The sequence below is a fragment of the Ambystoma mexicanum genome, chromosome 1q, assembly GCF_040938575.1.
Source record: "Ambystoma mexicanum isolate Mex_15411 chromosome 1q, UKY_AmexF1_1, whole genome shotgun sequence".
NCBI lineage: Eukaryota > Metazoa > Chordata > Amphibia > Caudata > Ambystomatidae > Ambystoma > Ambystoma mexicanum.
The window spans coordinates 708,103,859-708,119,819 of record NC_090922.1 but is presented as its reverse complement, the minus strand read 5'-3'; the positions used below and the strand labels follow the sequence as shown (position 1 = coordinate 708,119,819).

At 44.1% G+C, this 15,961-nt stretch overlaps 1 protein-coding gene across 14 annotated transcripts in view; it reads right to left on the bottom strand.

The window, feature by feature from the left end:
• The window catches only part of PDE4DIP (phosphodiesterase 4D interacting protein), a 1,465,918-nt gene that overhangs the window by 60,438 nt on the left and 1,389,519 nt on the right, over positions 1-15,961 (bottom strand). For all 14 annotated transcript variants that reach the window (XM_069641322.1, XM_069641325.1, XM_069641324.1 and 11 more), the window contains 5 exons: positions 9,370-9,501; positions 6,118-6,237; positions 2,457-2,646; positions 1,223-1,347; positions 156-392 (listed from right to left, as the gene is read on the bottom strand). In XM_069641322.1, the coding sequence (XP_069497423.1) occupies positions 156-392; positions 1,223-1,347; positions 2,457-2,646; positions 6,118-6,237; positions 9,370-9,501 (804 nt within the window). The remainder of the gene's footprint in view (positions 1-155; positions 393-1,222; positions 1,348-2,456; positions 2,647-6,117; positions 6,238-9,369; positions 9,502-15,961) is intronic.

Here is a 15,961-nt window from a genome sequence, read left to right as displayed (position 1 = left end):
AGCCAACAAATCTAAAATAACTGCAGATGACTTGTCAACATAACCAGTGTGCTTAAGTATGGCACGTGATCCAAATGTAAACCTTCTTCTAATGAAACACATTCATCAGAAAGACACAACTAAACTTTGGATGTGAAGGAAACTGCTGCACTTACCTTGGAAAAGTTGCCTCTTGCACTCCGGATCCCCAGGAAATGCAAAGATGCTAATGGCAGAGGGCCGCGGCCTAGACTTCCCAGGGTTGCCTTCCAGTTGCTGCTCCAAGTGGTGCCTCAGCGACCTGTTGACCTGTATGCTGTGCTCGAGCTGCACCCGCAAGGTCTTCACCTCGGACAGAAGCTCCTTGAAGTCAAAGTTGGCGGGTAAGCTCTGATAGGTCTCCCCGCTATAGGCTGAAAGAATCACGTGGACAGAAGCTGAAGTCACTGCAGCAAACAGCTCGCGAAGGAAGCGCCACAGGAATGGAAATTAAAATGGGGTGCTAAAGCGCCATTCTTATGGTAACTTGTGAGGATCTTTTCACCACATTGTACTTTTTAGGAGTAGTTTGGAGAAACGAAATACACCTATAAATGGACAATTACTATTTGTTTAAAAAACAAAAACACAATGTTTAAGTTGAACTTTCCTTGACTGCGGATGACATTATTGGAAAAGAAAATACAATTGCGCATATCCTTTTTTAAAGGACAAATTGCTAATATGTGCAACATTTCCCATACTTTCTGATTGGTGGTTCAGCATGAGGGCCAATTCCGAAATGTACACTGCAAGTCTTCACTCCTCCCCCACTAGTTTAATGATGAGTTCTAGCAAAGATACTTCTCTAATAATCCCAAACAGATGTTTAAACTTCTTTTCTCCAAATTCCTCTGTCCCAGTACAGGATAGAAAGCAACGTAGAACATTTACACTGGAATTTTGGCATCCAGTAAAACATTTGTTTTACATTTTTGATACATATTCAATTATTCCATCTTTCTAATCAAGGACATATGATCATTAATTATATAATGCCCAATCAGCCATCAGCTCAATCGAGTAGGAGTTTCAGCACCCCCTCTGGCTTGTAGACGAAATTTGAGGTCCAAGGCAGTAAGTGCCATTTATTCTATTGCATCTCGTCTGCTGGTTTGGCAAAATCATGGTTTCTGCCCATAGTTACTCGTGTCCTACATTACAGATGTACAGCAGGTTCCAAAGGCAGCTCAACAACTCTTACCTGAGAGCACAAGTTTGGAAGTCCCATAGAGCCTTTCGTAGACTTGCAGCTCCGACTGGACGGACTGAAGGAGCTGTTGGCTCTCGCTCAGCTGCTGTTCAAAGATGGTGACCTTGTGCTGGAGCCTTAAAAAAAAAAAGGGCTTGCATGTGATTTAATGTCAGAAGATGGGCGCACAGGCCGCCATTACACAGTAGACAATACTAAGCACTCGACCCCCTCCCATGAATTGCTTTTGCCATCCCAGGCTTGTTTCTTCCTTTCAATTTCAAAATATGTTATTAACACACCTCTCATTGACTACTAACTCTCGTTCACGCATAATTCACATCTTAGTGGCTTTGCATGTCATTTAGTTCAAGCATAAAAAGCAATGCAGACACTTATACTGGTCATTCTGTCTTAATTTCATATATGTTCTATAGTACCCATGTACTGTAACATAGATAGCACGCTTCGGAAAGAAATACATCATACAAAAGAAAGTAAATACTACAACATTGGAACTCAAGACCCTTTTCCCTTTTCTCAGTGGAAAAGCATAATTGATGATGTAAATAAGGACATGTGATAGGGTGACCAGACGTCCCGGTTTTGCCAGGACTGTCCGGGTATTTGCACCTCCGTCTCTGGGTCCCGAGACATTTTTAAGCTGAGAAACCCCATCCCGGGATTAAGGGATCGGATGGCTACCATCCTGATTTTTGTCCGGATATCATGATTTTTGGCAAAAACCGGGATGGTAGCCACCCGATCCCCAAATCCCAGACAGGTTTTTTTAGACTTAAAATAGCCTTGGGACCCCAGCGCTGCAACATGACACGGGACATGCCAATCACATAAAATTAGGACTACAGTTTCCCTGCTGAAGCTGTAGTCCTACTTCTATGTCAGTGGCCTGTCCCGGTTTTTTATTTTCAAAATCTGGTCACCCTACATTTGACTAAACTTCATGTTTTGGTATCTCAGTGGTGTGGAGACTTCGAGGATGCCCATGCAAGCCACTGGAGTATTGTTTCTGCACACCAGCACAGCAGTGTGCTACTGATTCTCGTAAGAAGCGATGGTGCCTAGATCAAGGGGCCGTTTTATTGGAGTGTAGTGTAAATTACAAGCAACTGGCTCTGCATGACTGTTTGACGGGGTAGATTTTCTGCACACACATCACAGTCCACTTGGATCTACTATCTATTTGGATGCGCTTCTAGATGGACTAAAGACTCCAGTGCTCTACCTGGTTTGACTCTCTTGGTTTGACCGCCGCTCTTCTTGAAGCTGCTGAATCTCCTGCTGTTTCTCTTTTGCCGACTCGTGCAGTTTCTTACTCTCCGCCCTCTGCTGCTCCAGCTCAGCCTCCGCATTCTTCAGTCTTGATCGCGAGGATAAGAGGGTTTCCCTCAACCGCTCCAGTTCCTTGTAATGCTCTGCAGAATCAGAGATCCATTTGTTAGATCAGAGTGATATCAGCACTAGCCTGGGAAGCGCGATTGAAAATCACATCCCAACAGGCCATGATCGAATGCACTTGCTTGTAGTTAACGTACCCCTAAATTAGCGCTGTGCACCCAATGCCTTTAACCCCAGATATCAGAATGTGGCCCTACCCCAGATTCTGTATGATTACCAAAAAAGATAACACAGTGAAATTGCTGTAGGATTGAGGTAATTCAACTTCAAGCATTTTACAAACACACTGTTCATACAGTGGATCAACCCAAAAACATGTTATATCAAAGTGGCTCACTTCTTTATTGCTCAGAAAATGATCACAATATCAATAAAATGTATATTGTATTTCATAAAAACATTTTTATTATGTTTCACCCAGTTTTAATACGTACCCCATTGTGTTCTCTCTCCCTCTTATACATAGAAAAGTGCCAGAACTGCTTCACCAACCAGAAACAGATTGTGGTTCAAAAGAAGATCTCCTTAACATCCGACTTCTCACTACCTGTTTTAAAGTCTAAAATCTTTCCTAGGTGTTGGTAGTAGACAATGAGAAACTGTGATTGCTGCATAATTGTTCATAGATTTGTGATCTGAGTTTTACTTCAAAGAGCCCCTGAAGAATCTCTAGCAAGAGGTATGGGAGTGAAACATGATTATGCTGTGTTGAATAGACTGTCAATAATAGGCCTTACACAAACACAAATGAATGCTACACATTTTAGATCGGCCATCACAGGATAAAAGGCTGAGACAATGCGGTATGATTAAAACATGGGATTGGCAAGTAGCATCCAGATCAATGCTGCGTGGACATTAGGCACCTGGCCTTCTCACCACTGCCAGCTGAATGAACTTTTGATGGCCTCTGAGCACTGCTGAAGTAGATGGCGAAATGTTATGAAATGTTGATTTATACTGCGCACCGCTAACATTTGCATGCTCTCTAGACACACACGTGGCTCTTTAAGGAAACGTGGGTAGGGTTGGTTAGTCAGGGGAAGAGGGATAGGGTAGATGTTGTGCTCATCTGTTGATGTGTGCCGACCCAGGAGCAACTGGTAGCTAGCTGTCTGTGAGCTTTCTGGATGTGCTTTGTCTTGTGCGCTGGGCTTGTTGTTCCCGGAAGGGTGGCGTCCAGTAGTTGAGTTGTCTGAGGTGATTGGGTTTGTAGCTTGGTTAGAGTGATGTGCGTTTTTGCATGTTTGGGTGGGTTCATTCACTAGCCCTCTGGGCGTGTGCTGTAGGCGAGGAGTACCTGGCTTGTGTGGAAGAAATGGTTAGTGGGTTTTGGATGTTCTCTGGGTATTTGTAGTTCTGTTATTTTTTTTCCATTCTGAATTTATCAGATATTCTCCCCGAATGCCATCACAACTTTTCATGATGCCTGCATGTGGCAATAAGTGTGAAACAAAAATAGGCATGGAGTAAGGTATGTGCCAACTACATATTTTCAGGTACTATGAAGTACACATTTGTCAGATGAACACAAAGATGACATATGTCTGCGACCAAAGAAATCAATATGAGCTCTCCAAAATGTTTTGCTTTGGGAAAAACGCAATTTTGTTGATATCCTTTTCTAAAATGTCTTTTGAGAAGCAGTGTATGGGTTTTGTGAAGCTTACTGGTGGCAGAGCCCCTCCACACTTTAGTTTGATCCAATTATCTAGATAACGGAAAACAATGAAATATGACTGTCATTGTTCACACTCGGTGTTATTATTTTTTTTTTTTTGAATTGGCGAGCAAGTATGGCCAGGGACCACTTCCATGCCACTGCTCTGGGTATAATACAGACAAAGATGAATGAAAGCTGGCTGCGACTAAAAGGCAGCCAAGACGGAAAGACTCCGATTGGCCAAACACTGAAGGCACAGCAGAGTGTCCCCAGTTGATGTAATTTCTCCTCTTCTAAAGAACACCATCCTCCCAGAGGCCAGGGAAAACAAGCATTGCAGTTTAGTTTGAAGAGGATTTATCAATGAGACGAACACACTCTCTAAGATCAGTCCTGCTCTTTCCAAATATGTAACCCCCCTCCTCCCGTACTAGCGCAGGCACAATTTATGATGTAGGTTTCCCTTATTGCACATCTGTCTTTGCAGAAATTTCACCTCTACCATCACAAACCTCCCTGCATTTCAGGAAACCGCAAGTCCTTGTACTTCCCACAGTCTTCACACACTGAATCGGGATCAGTGCCCAGGATGAATGGAACAGTGACAAGGATCATGCACTCCCTCCTTTGGTGCAGGAAAGCCCCCAAAGTGAAATCATATGTTATGACTAGTGACAGCTCATGACCATTAACAACATACAGGGTTGACCTAGCGTTGGGCTATCTCACGGATTCCATACACAGCTAAACCTGCCATTTAAAGCGGGCATCGGATTTTTTTAAATATAGTATGTTGATTCTACTCGTTAATCTTTCATCTGCTGCCTATTTTTTTGGGAAAAAAACGGTCGCATCCATTTTATTTTCAACATTTCATTTGTAACCTTTTTTGTTTGCTATGGTTGTTCTCCATTTTGTGACGATCCCTTAAGAAGAAACTAACATCAGAGGAGAGGAAGTGTTGTACTACTAGCACTACTACCGGCAGTAGTAGTAGGACCACAACAAGCAGTCCTAATACTACTACTGGCAGTAGTAGTGTTACGTCTGTTGATATTCGAAGTACTAATATTGCTGTTGCTACTACTACTACTACTACACGTAGGAGTTCTGGTACTACTACTGGTTGACCCTACCACTGCTACTGGTAGTACCAATACTACTACATCTAATTTTAGTAGTAGTAGTAAAGCTTCTACAACAAATACCATTGCTAATGGCAGTAGCAGCAGCAATAGTAGCAGTGTTATTAGACTGATACCATTGTTACTAAATACACTACTGCAGGTGGCAGCAGTAATATTTACAGATTCTTGTAAAAGTGTTACTTCTGCTGGCAGTATTATTACTGTTGGTAGTAATACGGTTACTTCCAATAGTATTGCTACTATTTCTGGTACTACTTCCATTAGTGAGGCCGGATTAGTAGGTCCATGTATTGGTGTAAAGCACAATACAATACAATCTTTTGCTTTGTCCATTTGCTGCTCTAATGGATCTGCAGACTGCACACTTCCTCTCCTCCTCTGATGCCACTTCCTCATTACTCACATCATGGAGGTCGACGGCCACAAGAACGAATTCTACAAACATGTTGCAAATAAGACAGAACGGAACTTTTGTCTGAAAATAGGCAGAAGATAAAACATTAACATGTAATAACATGTTTTATTATTGTCAAAACGACATGCCCTCTTTAAGTAGCATCCAAGGCTCAATGATGAGCTGTGATATGTAAGATAAAAATGTCTTGAGCCTCCGAGGAAAGAGATATTTCACTCATACATATCTTGGCCCTCACCATTTTCATTAGCATTGCCCTTACCTCTGGAAAGTTGATTGAGTTGTATTTGAAGGCTTAGGTTCTCGTCCCGGAGCACTCGATTTTCGTTGGAAAGCTGAGGCGTGGACTCCAGGCCCTGGATGTAGATATTGGTGGGAGATCCTGCGAAATATCAGGACATTAAAAACCAGTCAGCAAAAGTCTTCTTCCGTAGAATGCTTTTATTAAGACAGATCTGGTGCCCAATTCAAATGATGAAACCGGGCACAAATAGAAAAACAAAAAAGTGAATGTAGCGTCAAACAAGGATTAGAGGCCCGTAGAGTTAAGACTAACACTTCAGACAGTGATGTTACGCACCGTCACCTTAGACAACAGAATCAAATGTTAGGCAACTTTCCAACATATGGCATGCATGTGTGACAAATATTCTGATATTTCACATTGATAACTAATATTAATAATAACGTGAGTGTTATGAGGCACCTAACGCCGGATACCACCCACCGCTACACGCTGAAATAACCTGAATGCACTCGGTGGGATTCGAACTTCCAAAAGGACAGACTAGACCCGTGTCTGAGGCAAGCACTTAACTCTTGAGTTATCCCTCCAGACTGGCAAATTATGTGAGTATGCATTGTCTATACATTATCTAAATATACTTGTTCAGACAACCAATTGTCAGTTTGTGGGGAACAATGATTTATTGAACAGTGAATGTAAAGTTGCACTATGCACTGACAATGTAATGGCAGAGCAATTCTGAATGAGATGAGCTGGTGGCAGACACATGCATCTGTCGAACAGGAAATAATTGGGTGGTAGGAGACTAAATGGAGACCGGAAACTCTTGAGGATGGGTATGGCCTTGCCGTCCAGATCTCATGAGGCAAGGAAGACTGAATTGCTTGGATCTGGGCCTGCATAGCGCTGGGAGCTAACAAGGTGGTATTCCCAGGGGCCAGGGACCACCCTACACTTTAGAATGTTGGCCCCGGATAAGGTATATGGGGGACGCCCTGGAGCACCACCCTGAAGGTCTGCAACATAGCAGGGGTCAGTCAATGAGGTGTTATGGGCACAAAAAGCAGCACAAATGAAAGGAGCACAGAGCATGCACTCAATGACCTGAGCATTTTGGGAGGGGCTGGGCAATAGTGAAAGATGCTCCCGACACTGACGTAGGACATGTTCCCAGCAACCAAGCGTTTGCTGGGAGAGCATTTCTCCAAGATGGGCAGGTAAAGGGCCCGTCTAAGTGAAATGTCCTGAGAAACAAATGCAATCATGTCCATGCCTGTTTGGGGGATATAAGCACAAGTGTAACAGCCCCGCTTTCCACTGCGACTATCACACGTTAAAATGAAATCATGACCACGTCTGAAATGAACCCGTCATGATTTGCACCTCCGCCTGCACCACTTTCAAAAGGTGCATGGGGATGACCCTCCTTTTAGGGAATTTAAAAGCGCGTCCTCTTTGTGAATTCGGGATGTGCTGTTAAATGCCCAGAAACATCCCTCATTGTGCAAATGCACAGAGGGGGGCATCTGAATTAGCGCATTTTAGATTTGCTCGGTCAGATGCACTTTGTGAATTGGGCGGCTCCTTTTTTAGTGCATCTCCTCACTTGTGCAAAAAAGAAGTCTTGAGAATCTGGCCCTTTATCTCCCATAACTGCTCAGTTTGTGGAGAATGAGATACAGAGCACACTTATCCCAGTACCTATCCCTGCAGGGAGCCAACCATCCCACAGTATGCGGTGGGGAAGGGGGGGGCGAGTTGGGAGAAGACCACCCTCTCCCCAATGTAGAGGAGTTGTCCCATTAAGACAGGTACAACTCAAAACAACACGTTTCATCTCCATGAGTTGATGGAGGAAAGTCCCACCAAACATTGTGGGAATCCAGAAAAGCTGTAAATCAGTGGAAATAACAAACATTTTCAAATCAGCTTTCAGCCCCAGGGGAAAGGTTAATGGGAAAGTGGGCCAGAAATCTTGCAAAGGGGAAAACTTGCTTTATTTCTGAGAAAACAGGAACTACATACAGCAAGCAGACAGACAGGGAGAGGCAGGGCAGATAAAGGTAAACGGTAGCCGTTGCCTCACTGAGTCTAGAACAGTGGAGCACCCCCTACAGTAACACCTGAAGACTATGGCTTTGGGAACCAGTCCAGGGAAGGGGTCAGGTCACTATCAGAGCCAAGCAGTACATTTTGTAGGTTGTTGGAGTGGAAGAACAGCGTTTGGAGAGAGTTGGAGAGCAGGAGGAACAAGGGGTGTGGAGATTGGTGGCAGAGTGCGGTGCAGGAACCAGGGTGAGCATCTAGAGGGGGAGAAGTTATTGGAACAAGAGTTATTTACGTTAGAGGAGGACTGGGGAACATATCAGAGCAAGATGGTTGGCAGAGGCAGGAGCAGGAGGAGTTGACCAATGAGACTGGGTTATGGATGTAGTGTGGAGCATCTCATGCAAGGAGTGGTGGTTAATGAAAGAGGCACAGGAGGTTAAATATTAGGAGGCAGATGGAGAACTCAGAGGAGGCAGAGTTACGGAGGAGGATGGTAGTGTCCAACAAAAGGAAGAAAGTGGTGAAGTTGGAGATGGTGTAGTTATAGAGGCGGTTGACTCCAGGACGGGTGGCATTAGGTTAGGAGAGACACACTGATCTGAAGGGGTGGAATGCAGGGTGGTTGGAGGAATGTGCATGTGGCACGGCAGTGAGGAGGGTCGGTCTGGTCTGGAGCTAGGACAGGATAGGTGGAGAATTCCCCAGGTGAGGGGACTTCAAACCTGACCTCTGAACCTGAAGAGTTTGGAGATCTCCACCCACAAGAGCTGGATCAGCGCAAGTGCTTTACGTTCTGATGTAGTGGCAAAGCTGCCAGGACTTTACTCCTCAGGAGTCGGACCGTTTCAAACCGTGGCAGTACGTTACAGGGAGACTGGTCCATTCCGAAGCATGAGCCAAAGCCATATGTTGCCTTAAGGGGGTTATATCCTGCTGGATTTGCTAGTGAAGGAATAAAGATCCTTGGTTCCTTAATCTGGCAAATGTTATTAAATAAAGTTGCAGAAGGTGACTCTGTCCCTTTCACTTGGTAGGAGACTGCTACATCCACATCCAAAGCGAGAGCAGTGCTTTCAGACCTGGCTCTCACTGTATTACTGTCGCTGGGGCTCCATGTATACTGCTACTCTATGGGGTGCCACGTGTCCAGCCCTCAGAACAGGTCACAGGCCTGTTCCCACTTGGACTGTTCCATAAACAGCCCTATGTTTACTTTACCATTTTCCTTCGTAGAAGACTTAAGGCGTTCTTCCAGTTGCTCTCTGAGGCGGTCATTGGTGCAGATGGACTCCTCCAGTCTCTGGCGTAAGTTACGGATCTCAGTGAGATGTTCTTCAAGTAAATCATTCCCTGCAATGATTTGAATATATGGAAAGAACAATTGTAATAATACACATCCTCAGCCAGTAAACCTAGGAATAACGTCATCAATTATGTTCCCATCTTAATTATTTTAGCTGTTAGATTAATTATGCCTCCAAAGCTCTGCATTTGCATTGAAACAATGTAACACCATCAAAGTCATGAAGCACATATGCATGATGAAAAAAGTAAATTGTTGATCTTATTTATTTATTTTTCACATTTGTAAGGCGCGCCCAACACTGAGGCATTTGGGCGCTCATTTTTAAGAATACACACAGTGTGGTAATGTATCACTTAACAGTACAGTTTGAAAGTACATCACATATAAATGCAAACATGCGTAAGAAGGTATAGCTTAACAGTTCAATTCAGCGAGAAGCATGTAGTTAAATGGTGATGGGAAGCATGGAAATGTAGAGTGGCATGAGAGAGGATTAGATTCACTTAGAAGATCTTGTGATAATAGCCAGGTTTTCAGAAGGACCAGAAGGAAGATTCAGATCTTAATGAAGAAGATGGTAGTGCATTCCAGTGTTTTTCAGCTACTACCCCCTGCTTTCTTTAGTTTATATTTAGGAATGGTGAGTAAATGCGCATAGGCTGAGCATGTAGGTCTACTGGATTGTTTTTTTTGTAAATTTGTTTGTTAAGTACTTGGGGGCTCGGTTACAGATGCATTTGTGTGTTGGGGAAAGGGTTTTGAACAGGATTTGATGTTGGACCAGAAGCTAATGGGCTTTCCTTCTCGCCGTAGTAATGTGATTATTTTTGGGGATATTCAGCGCTGCTCTTCGAGCATTATTTTGAATCACCTGAGTTTTTTTTTTAAATGTTACATCTATTAGTACCAGTGTAGAGGGCATTACAGTAGTCTAATCTGGATAAGATGAGAGCTCTAGCCAAAGTAATGCAGCTGACTGAGGACAAGAAAGGTCTGCAGGCATTGATAAGCTTAGATATTTAGGCTGCCGCGGATGCTGTGGCATTGACTTGTCTAGTTATGGTGAGAGCAGAGACAAGGTAAATGCCCAGAGTTTTTAATTCCTTGGAGACATTGATGGTGATGCCATCAATAACAAAGGTTTTGAAGGAGTCATCAAGTTTGTTTAGGTGGCTCTGTGAGAGGCCATGTTGGCCCATCCAGGCCTGGATGGTTTGGTAGATTTAATTTAGTGATTTAGAGTCTTGGTCGTATGTGCCAGTTATGAGGATTTGAGTGTTGTTTGTGTAGTTAGTGTAGGCGACACCCAAGTCATCGAGAAGGTCAAATAGTAGTTCAGTGAAAATATTGGTGAGTGTAGGGGAAACACACGACACAGGATCCTTGCAGAACTCCGAAGGTGACAGGGGATGGCAATACTGCTGCAGTAGGTGAGAAGACCCTCATGGTTCTGTTCGTTAAGAAAGTCTGTATCCAATTTATGGCATTAGTTGAGAAGTGAAACCCTTTGGATGACAGAAAACTGGCTCTGCCTTAACGGAGCAAACACCGAACTTCTATTACTAGGTAGTCCGGGGGCCAGAGCAAAGCTGGGGAAAGAATACTTGCATTTGTGCATTAATGACTGCCCCCTAGCAGTGGTAGGGAAAGTCAAGACTCTGGGGGTATTTCCTAACTCAACTCTGGGCTCGGAGACCCAGACCAGCTACATCTCAAAAAACTGCAACTACTATCCAAGACTCCTTAGAAACATCAAGCCCTGTATCTCAGAGGCTTAATTGTGCCTCTATTGGTCGAGCTACCATTTTACTTGTCTCTACTACGGCAACTCACTATTAATAGGTGCCATTCAAATATTTCTGCACCAGCTTCAAATCCTCCAAAATGATGCGGTCTGTATCATCAAGGGCATTCCAAAGTGTGACCACATCTCATCTGGGAGGAAATCACTACATTGGCCCCCCATCTCAGCCCGTATTCACCTTAAAGTTGCAAATCGAGTGCATAAGTGTCTCTACGGAAAGGTGCTAGTGTACTTGAATACCTGCATCACCAAATACACACCCTCTCGCTCTCCCCGTTCTTCTTATCTGGGAACGATGAACAAGGACAGGTTCAAAAGGGTGGGCGTCCTAGGGAGGGCTTTCCCTACGTGGGGCTGTGCTGGTATGGAGCTCTCTCCCTGGCACTCTCCAGTTGGACAGAAATGTGAAAACTTTCAGGGCTGTGCTGAAAACGATTCTCTTCAGATAAACTGCAGGCTCACAGTCAGGGATGATGTAGCCACCCTAGACCTAAACTTATAAACTTATACTACCACGTCCTGTCTTTTTGTTCATCCACTGTGTTCATGTTGTGCCCAGGTGCCTGTGGGTTAACGGCACGGTATACATGAATAAATACATTTGTACATGATGAGTAACCAGCAAATTACATGATACGGTTCAGGCTGGAATGTTGGTTGAAGAGTTCGTAGGGTGGTCATTACGAGATGGTTATTGTTGCAACTGGTTGCCTATATCTTTGGTGAGGTTGTTTCACAAATAAACACTGATTTTGCACTGTTGCCGGCCTCACAATAGCAGGAACCAGAGTATGTGTATTCAGTGACTACAACACTCAATCCAGAATCTCTACCGTAGCCAACAAATCCAGCGATTCCTTCTTGTCTGACCGTAAATAATGCGTTAGACTAAGACACTATGGAATGTGGTCTCCCATAGGGATCTTCAAGCTTGCTCCGTTTTTCTAATATCTACATAAAACCATTGACGGATCTATTTTGTGCCCATATGTACAATTTCGACCATATATATATTCCTACATGGCACAAGCCAAAAAGACAGGTTCAAGAAGGCAACAAAAAGACTTGAGGACATTGGGTTTTGGATGGGGCAAAATAGCCTCCCACTGAATAGAACAAAAAAGGGACAGCGTATTCCTTAGGGCACCCCACCTCCTCAAAGGAAATGCCACCCAGTCTCAACCCCCCCCTGCTTTCATCTGCAAAATCATACCTATCAAATCTAGCGTACAAAACATGGCAGTCATCGGAAATGCACACCGCAGCATGCACCCGCATGAGGGTGTGGTATTTAAAAGGAGCTCTGCTCCAAAACCATCTGCAGAAAATCCCTCCCTTCATCCGGTGGGACAAACACTGAAATGTAGTCCGAGCTCTAGTCAACTCCAATCTGGCTACTGCAATGCCCTCTGTGGGGGCATCCACGCTTTCCAAATCCCTAAAAGTTAAATTGGTGACCAGCCACCTAACAGGGATCCACTGTCTCCCCATGCAGACCAGAATCTACTCCAAAACCGCCAGGAGAAAACAGCGCCCTGGTGCCTCAGAGAAAAGGTCAAACATGGCTCCCCATTAGAAATCTACACCCAGAAATCGCCAACTGGCTTGACTGTGCCAAAAACATTATTCAAATGCCTAAGAGGTAAGTGTGTCATGGCCGCGGATCCCTGGCTGTGTACAGGCGCCCAAATACCTGAGATACTCAAAAAGACTCATGACACTGAGTGTCCAACTGAAAACCTTCGTGTTTTGGCATCCCCTTTGGAAGCAGACAGGACGCAATCACCCTGGGAAACTAAAGAAAGAAGAGGTCATATGTGTTCTATTTCACTGGCCTCAAAATCATGGGGTCATCAAACCTCTTACGTCTCAATCGACTATGAGGCCAAACCACTATTAAACAAGGTAAGACTTAGCAATGATAGAGATAGTCCAGAGAATCTGATCACCCTGTAAACTCAGCTATGAATTGAAAATTCACAAGAATAAGTGGGAGCTTTAATTTGAGCACATCTGCCCAGTATATGTCTGATGTAGTCATCACATCGTTTACACACTTTCAGAAAATCACAGAAAGAAGACATTTTAAGCTGAACATATTGATGTGCTAAGGAATTGCATGCTTTCATAGTATAACCTGATAATTCAGTGCGATACATTAGGGCGAGCGATCAATTGAATGGAGGAATTGCTACAACGCGTGCACTCACCTATGTACATAAAGAAAAATCTTTAGGATGTGGTAGGTTGCTGGAGAGGAGGAAGGGGGCAGGGGCTGGAGAGGTGCGGCCTATGTCCTCTTATATTGAGGCAGTCAGCATTTTGAGGGGGATTGGGCCTAAGGTGGATGGGCCAGAGTTGGGATCAGGGAGTGAGGGTGTACAGGAAGTCGAAGGGGTCAGTTTAAGAAAGGAACGCTTGGTGCACTAGATTGAGCTTAATCAATGCCATTCAGCCAGTGCAGTGCAAAGGGAAGAGCGTTTAGTCTCCAAGACAAGCAGATAAAGAGAACACAAATTAGGTTCTGAGCACATACTGGGAAATACGGTGCTATCTGGACATTGCGAACAATGGGTGTGCTTATCAAAATAAGGTTTGGGAATGTAAATACATATACATTAAACAAAGAAATGGGCTGTATTCCTGTTGTGACTTTTGTGTAGGCATGGGAACAGCTTTTCCAGGCTCCGTCAATAGGGCACTAGCTGGCCGCAAGATGGTGACAGCTAGCAAATAACACCAGTACCCGGGGTAACCATGGCAGTGCCTGGCAAATGCCCATTTACAGCAATGCTTATCGTAATGGCTGAAACGGTTGCCAATGCTAGTTTTTAACAGGCATTCCATTCATGGAACCGATACAAGGACACATGCTGCTTATACATGAAGTGGCTGAAGGCACACATGTTTTAGATATGTTGTATCAGACCAAAAGGTAGTACAAGTTCCTTTTACCGCTCGGGGGACTGCTAGGAAAGTACAGAGCTGGATCAAAGCGATCCCAGAGTGATATGTTTTTTTGGTGGGGAAAGGCAGTGAACTCGTGGGTTGCTATACAGACTAGCATGGCCAAGGGCAGTCAATGGGGCTGGGGGGTAAGTATCCAAGCACCCACAGGCAGTGTGGCCCTCCTCACATCTCTCTCCTTGCTTCACGTCCCATGACAATAGTTTCAGCTTATAGGCAGCTCCACCTAACAGCCAAAACTAAAACACAGGGCCATCAAGCTCTCTGAAATCCTAGTATCTAAAATATCCATTTTAAAAACGGGTCTGTCCAAAAATAAACTTTGGCAGAATTGTCAATACTTTTACAAGAAATCATTTCCACTTCTGTTAAATCGTATTGTTGATATGTTTCTCACTCAACAAACGTAAAAACTATGTTGGCCACAATCACTGGTTATTTGCGATGCTGAGTGGGAATGGTGCAGCCAACCCAAGGAATGGAATGGAAAGGGGTCAATTAGCTGCTGCTGTGGGGCATCTTTGCAATCTGTATCTAAATTAACTGCTCAATTAAAATACTGGCATTGCACCCAGGTTGGTGGGAAAGGACGAGATTAAAGGAAGCAAATGGGAGGATGTGATTAAAGGGTTGGAGTATTCACGTAACAGCATTGTAACATTTAGAGCCAGTCAATGACCCTTTTAGTTGTCATCCATGCTCTTTGAGGTCAGCTTTGGCTCTCCAGATTTGTGGACTACAACTTCAATCATCCTCCACCAGCATGGTCAATAATGAAGGCCCATGGGAGTCATAGTCCAAAACATCACCTTTGCCCTATAATAAGGTGTGAGCCAACAGCAAGCCTTATTCTGTTTATTTTTTCATATTATTTTGTTGGCATTTTGTAAAGTGCAGAAATGTAAATAAGTAATTTCACAGGGCACGATGGAAACAAGGAAAAGAAGAGGCGGTGGGGGTACCAACAGTGTCTCAGCGGGTGAAGGGATACAAGACTGCAGGTGCAGTTAGCAAATGGTTGTTGACTTCATAGAGCCACGCCTCTCGGTAAACAGATCAGGAAGTACATCACATGGGCAGGCGCAATGAATGACGCGCACAAATATCACCACTGCACGCTGCATTATTGGTGGAGCCTCTCTGGACCCGACAGCAAACCAAGGAAGGCCAGGCGGGGGCGGGGGGGGGGAACAGGTTCGAGCCCACACATGTGCTGTAAGGTCAAGACACCTGCACCAGAGGCATTTCAGGAGAAAGAGTGATACACCAGGGAGGATGGTGTAAAGAGGCCTGAGAAGAGCAAGAGGGAAAAGGGTGCAGGGAGAAGAGGGCCGAGTAGTTGGTTGCCAATTATTGGCCCCCTATGCTAGCAATGATATAATGCTTTGCCGTCATGCCAAGGAGCAACACCTTTTTTTAGGTTTTGCCGTTTTTTGCAGAGACATTATTACATTGAACATGTGGGGGACACCCCTGCAACACTGAATTCTTTTTTTTTTTTTTTTTTTACAAGGGGAGCTGGGGACATCTCCGCAAACCATCCCCATAAATAAACCATGTAGAATGTCGCCAATGGCTTTTCCCGGCGACAATATATAGTGGGACATTATTGCCCGATACCCTTTAAATTACTACAGGGAAAAAAGTATTTCCTAAACATTAAAGGTGCTGCAAATGTAGTTTAAAAGCAGTGGAAAATGTATTTCAAGTTCATTGTAGAGTCTATTACAAGT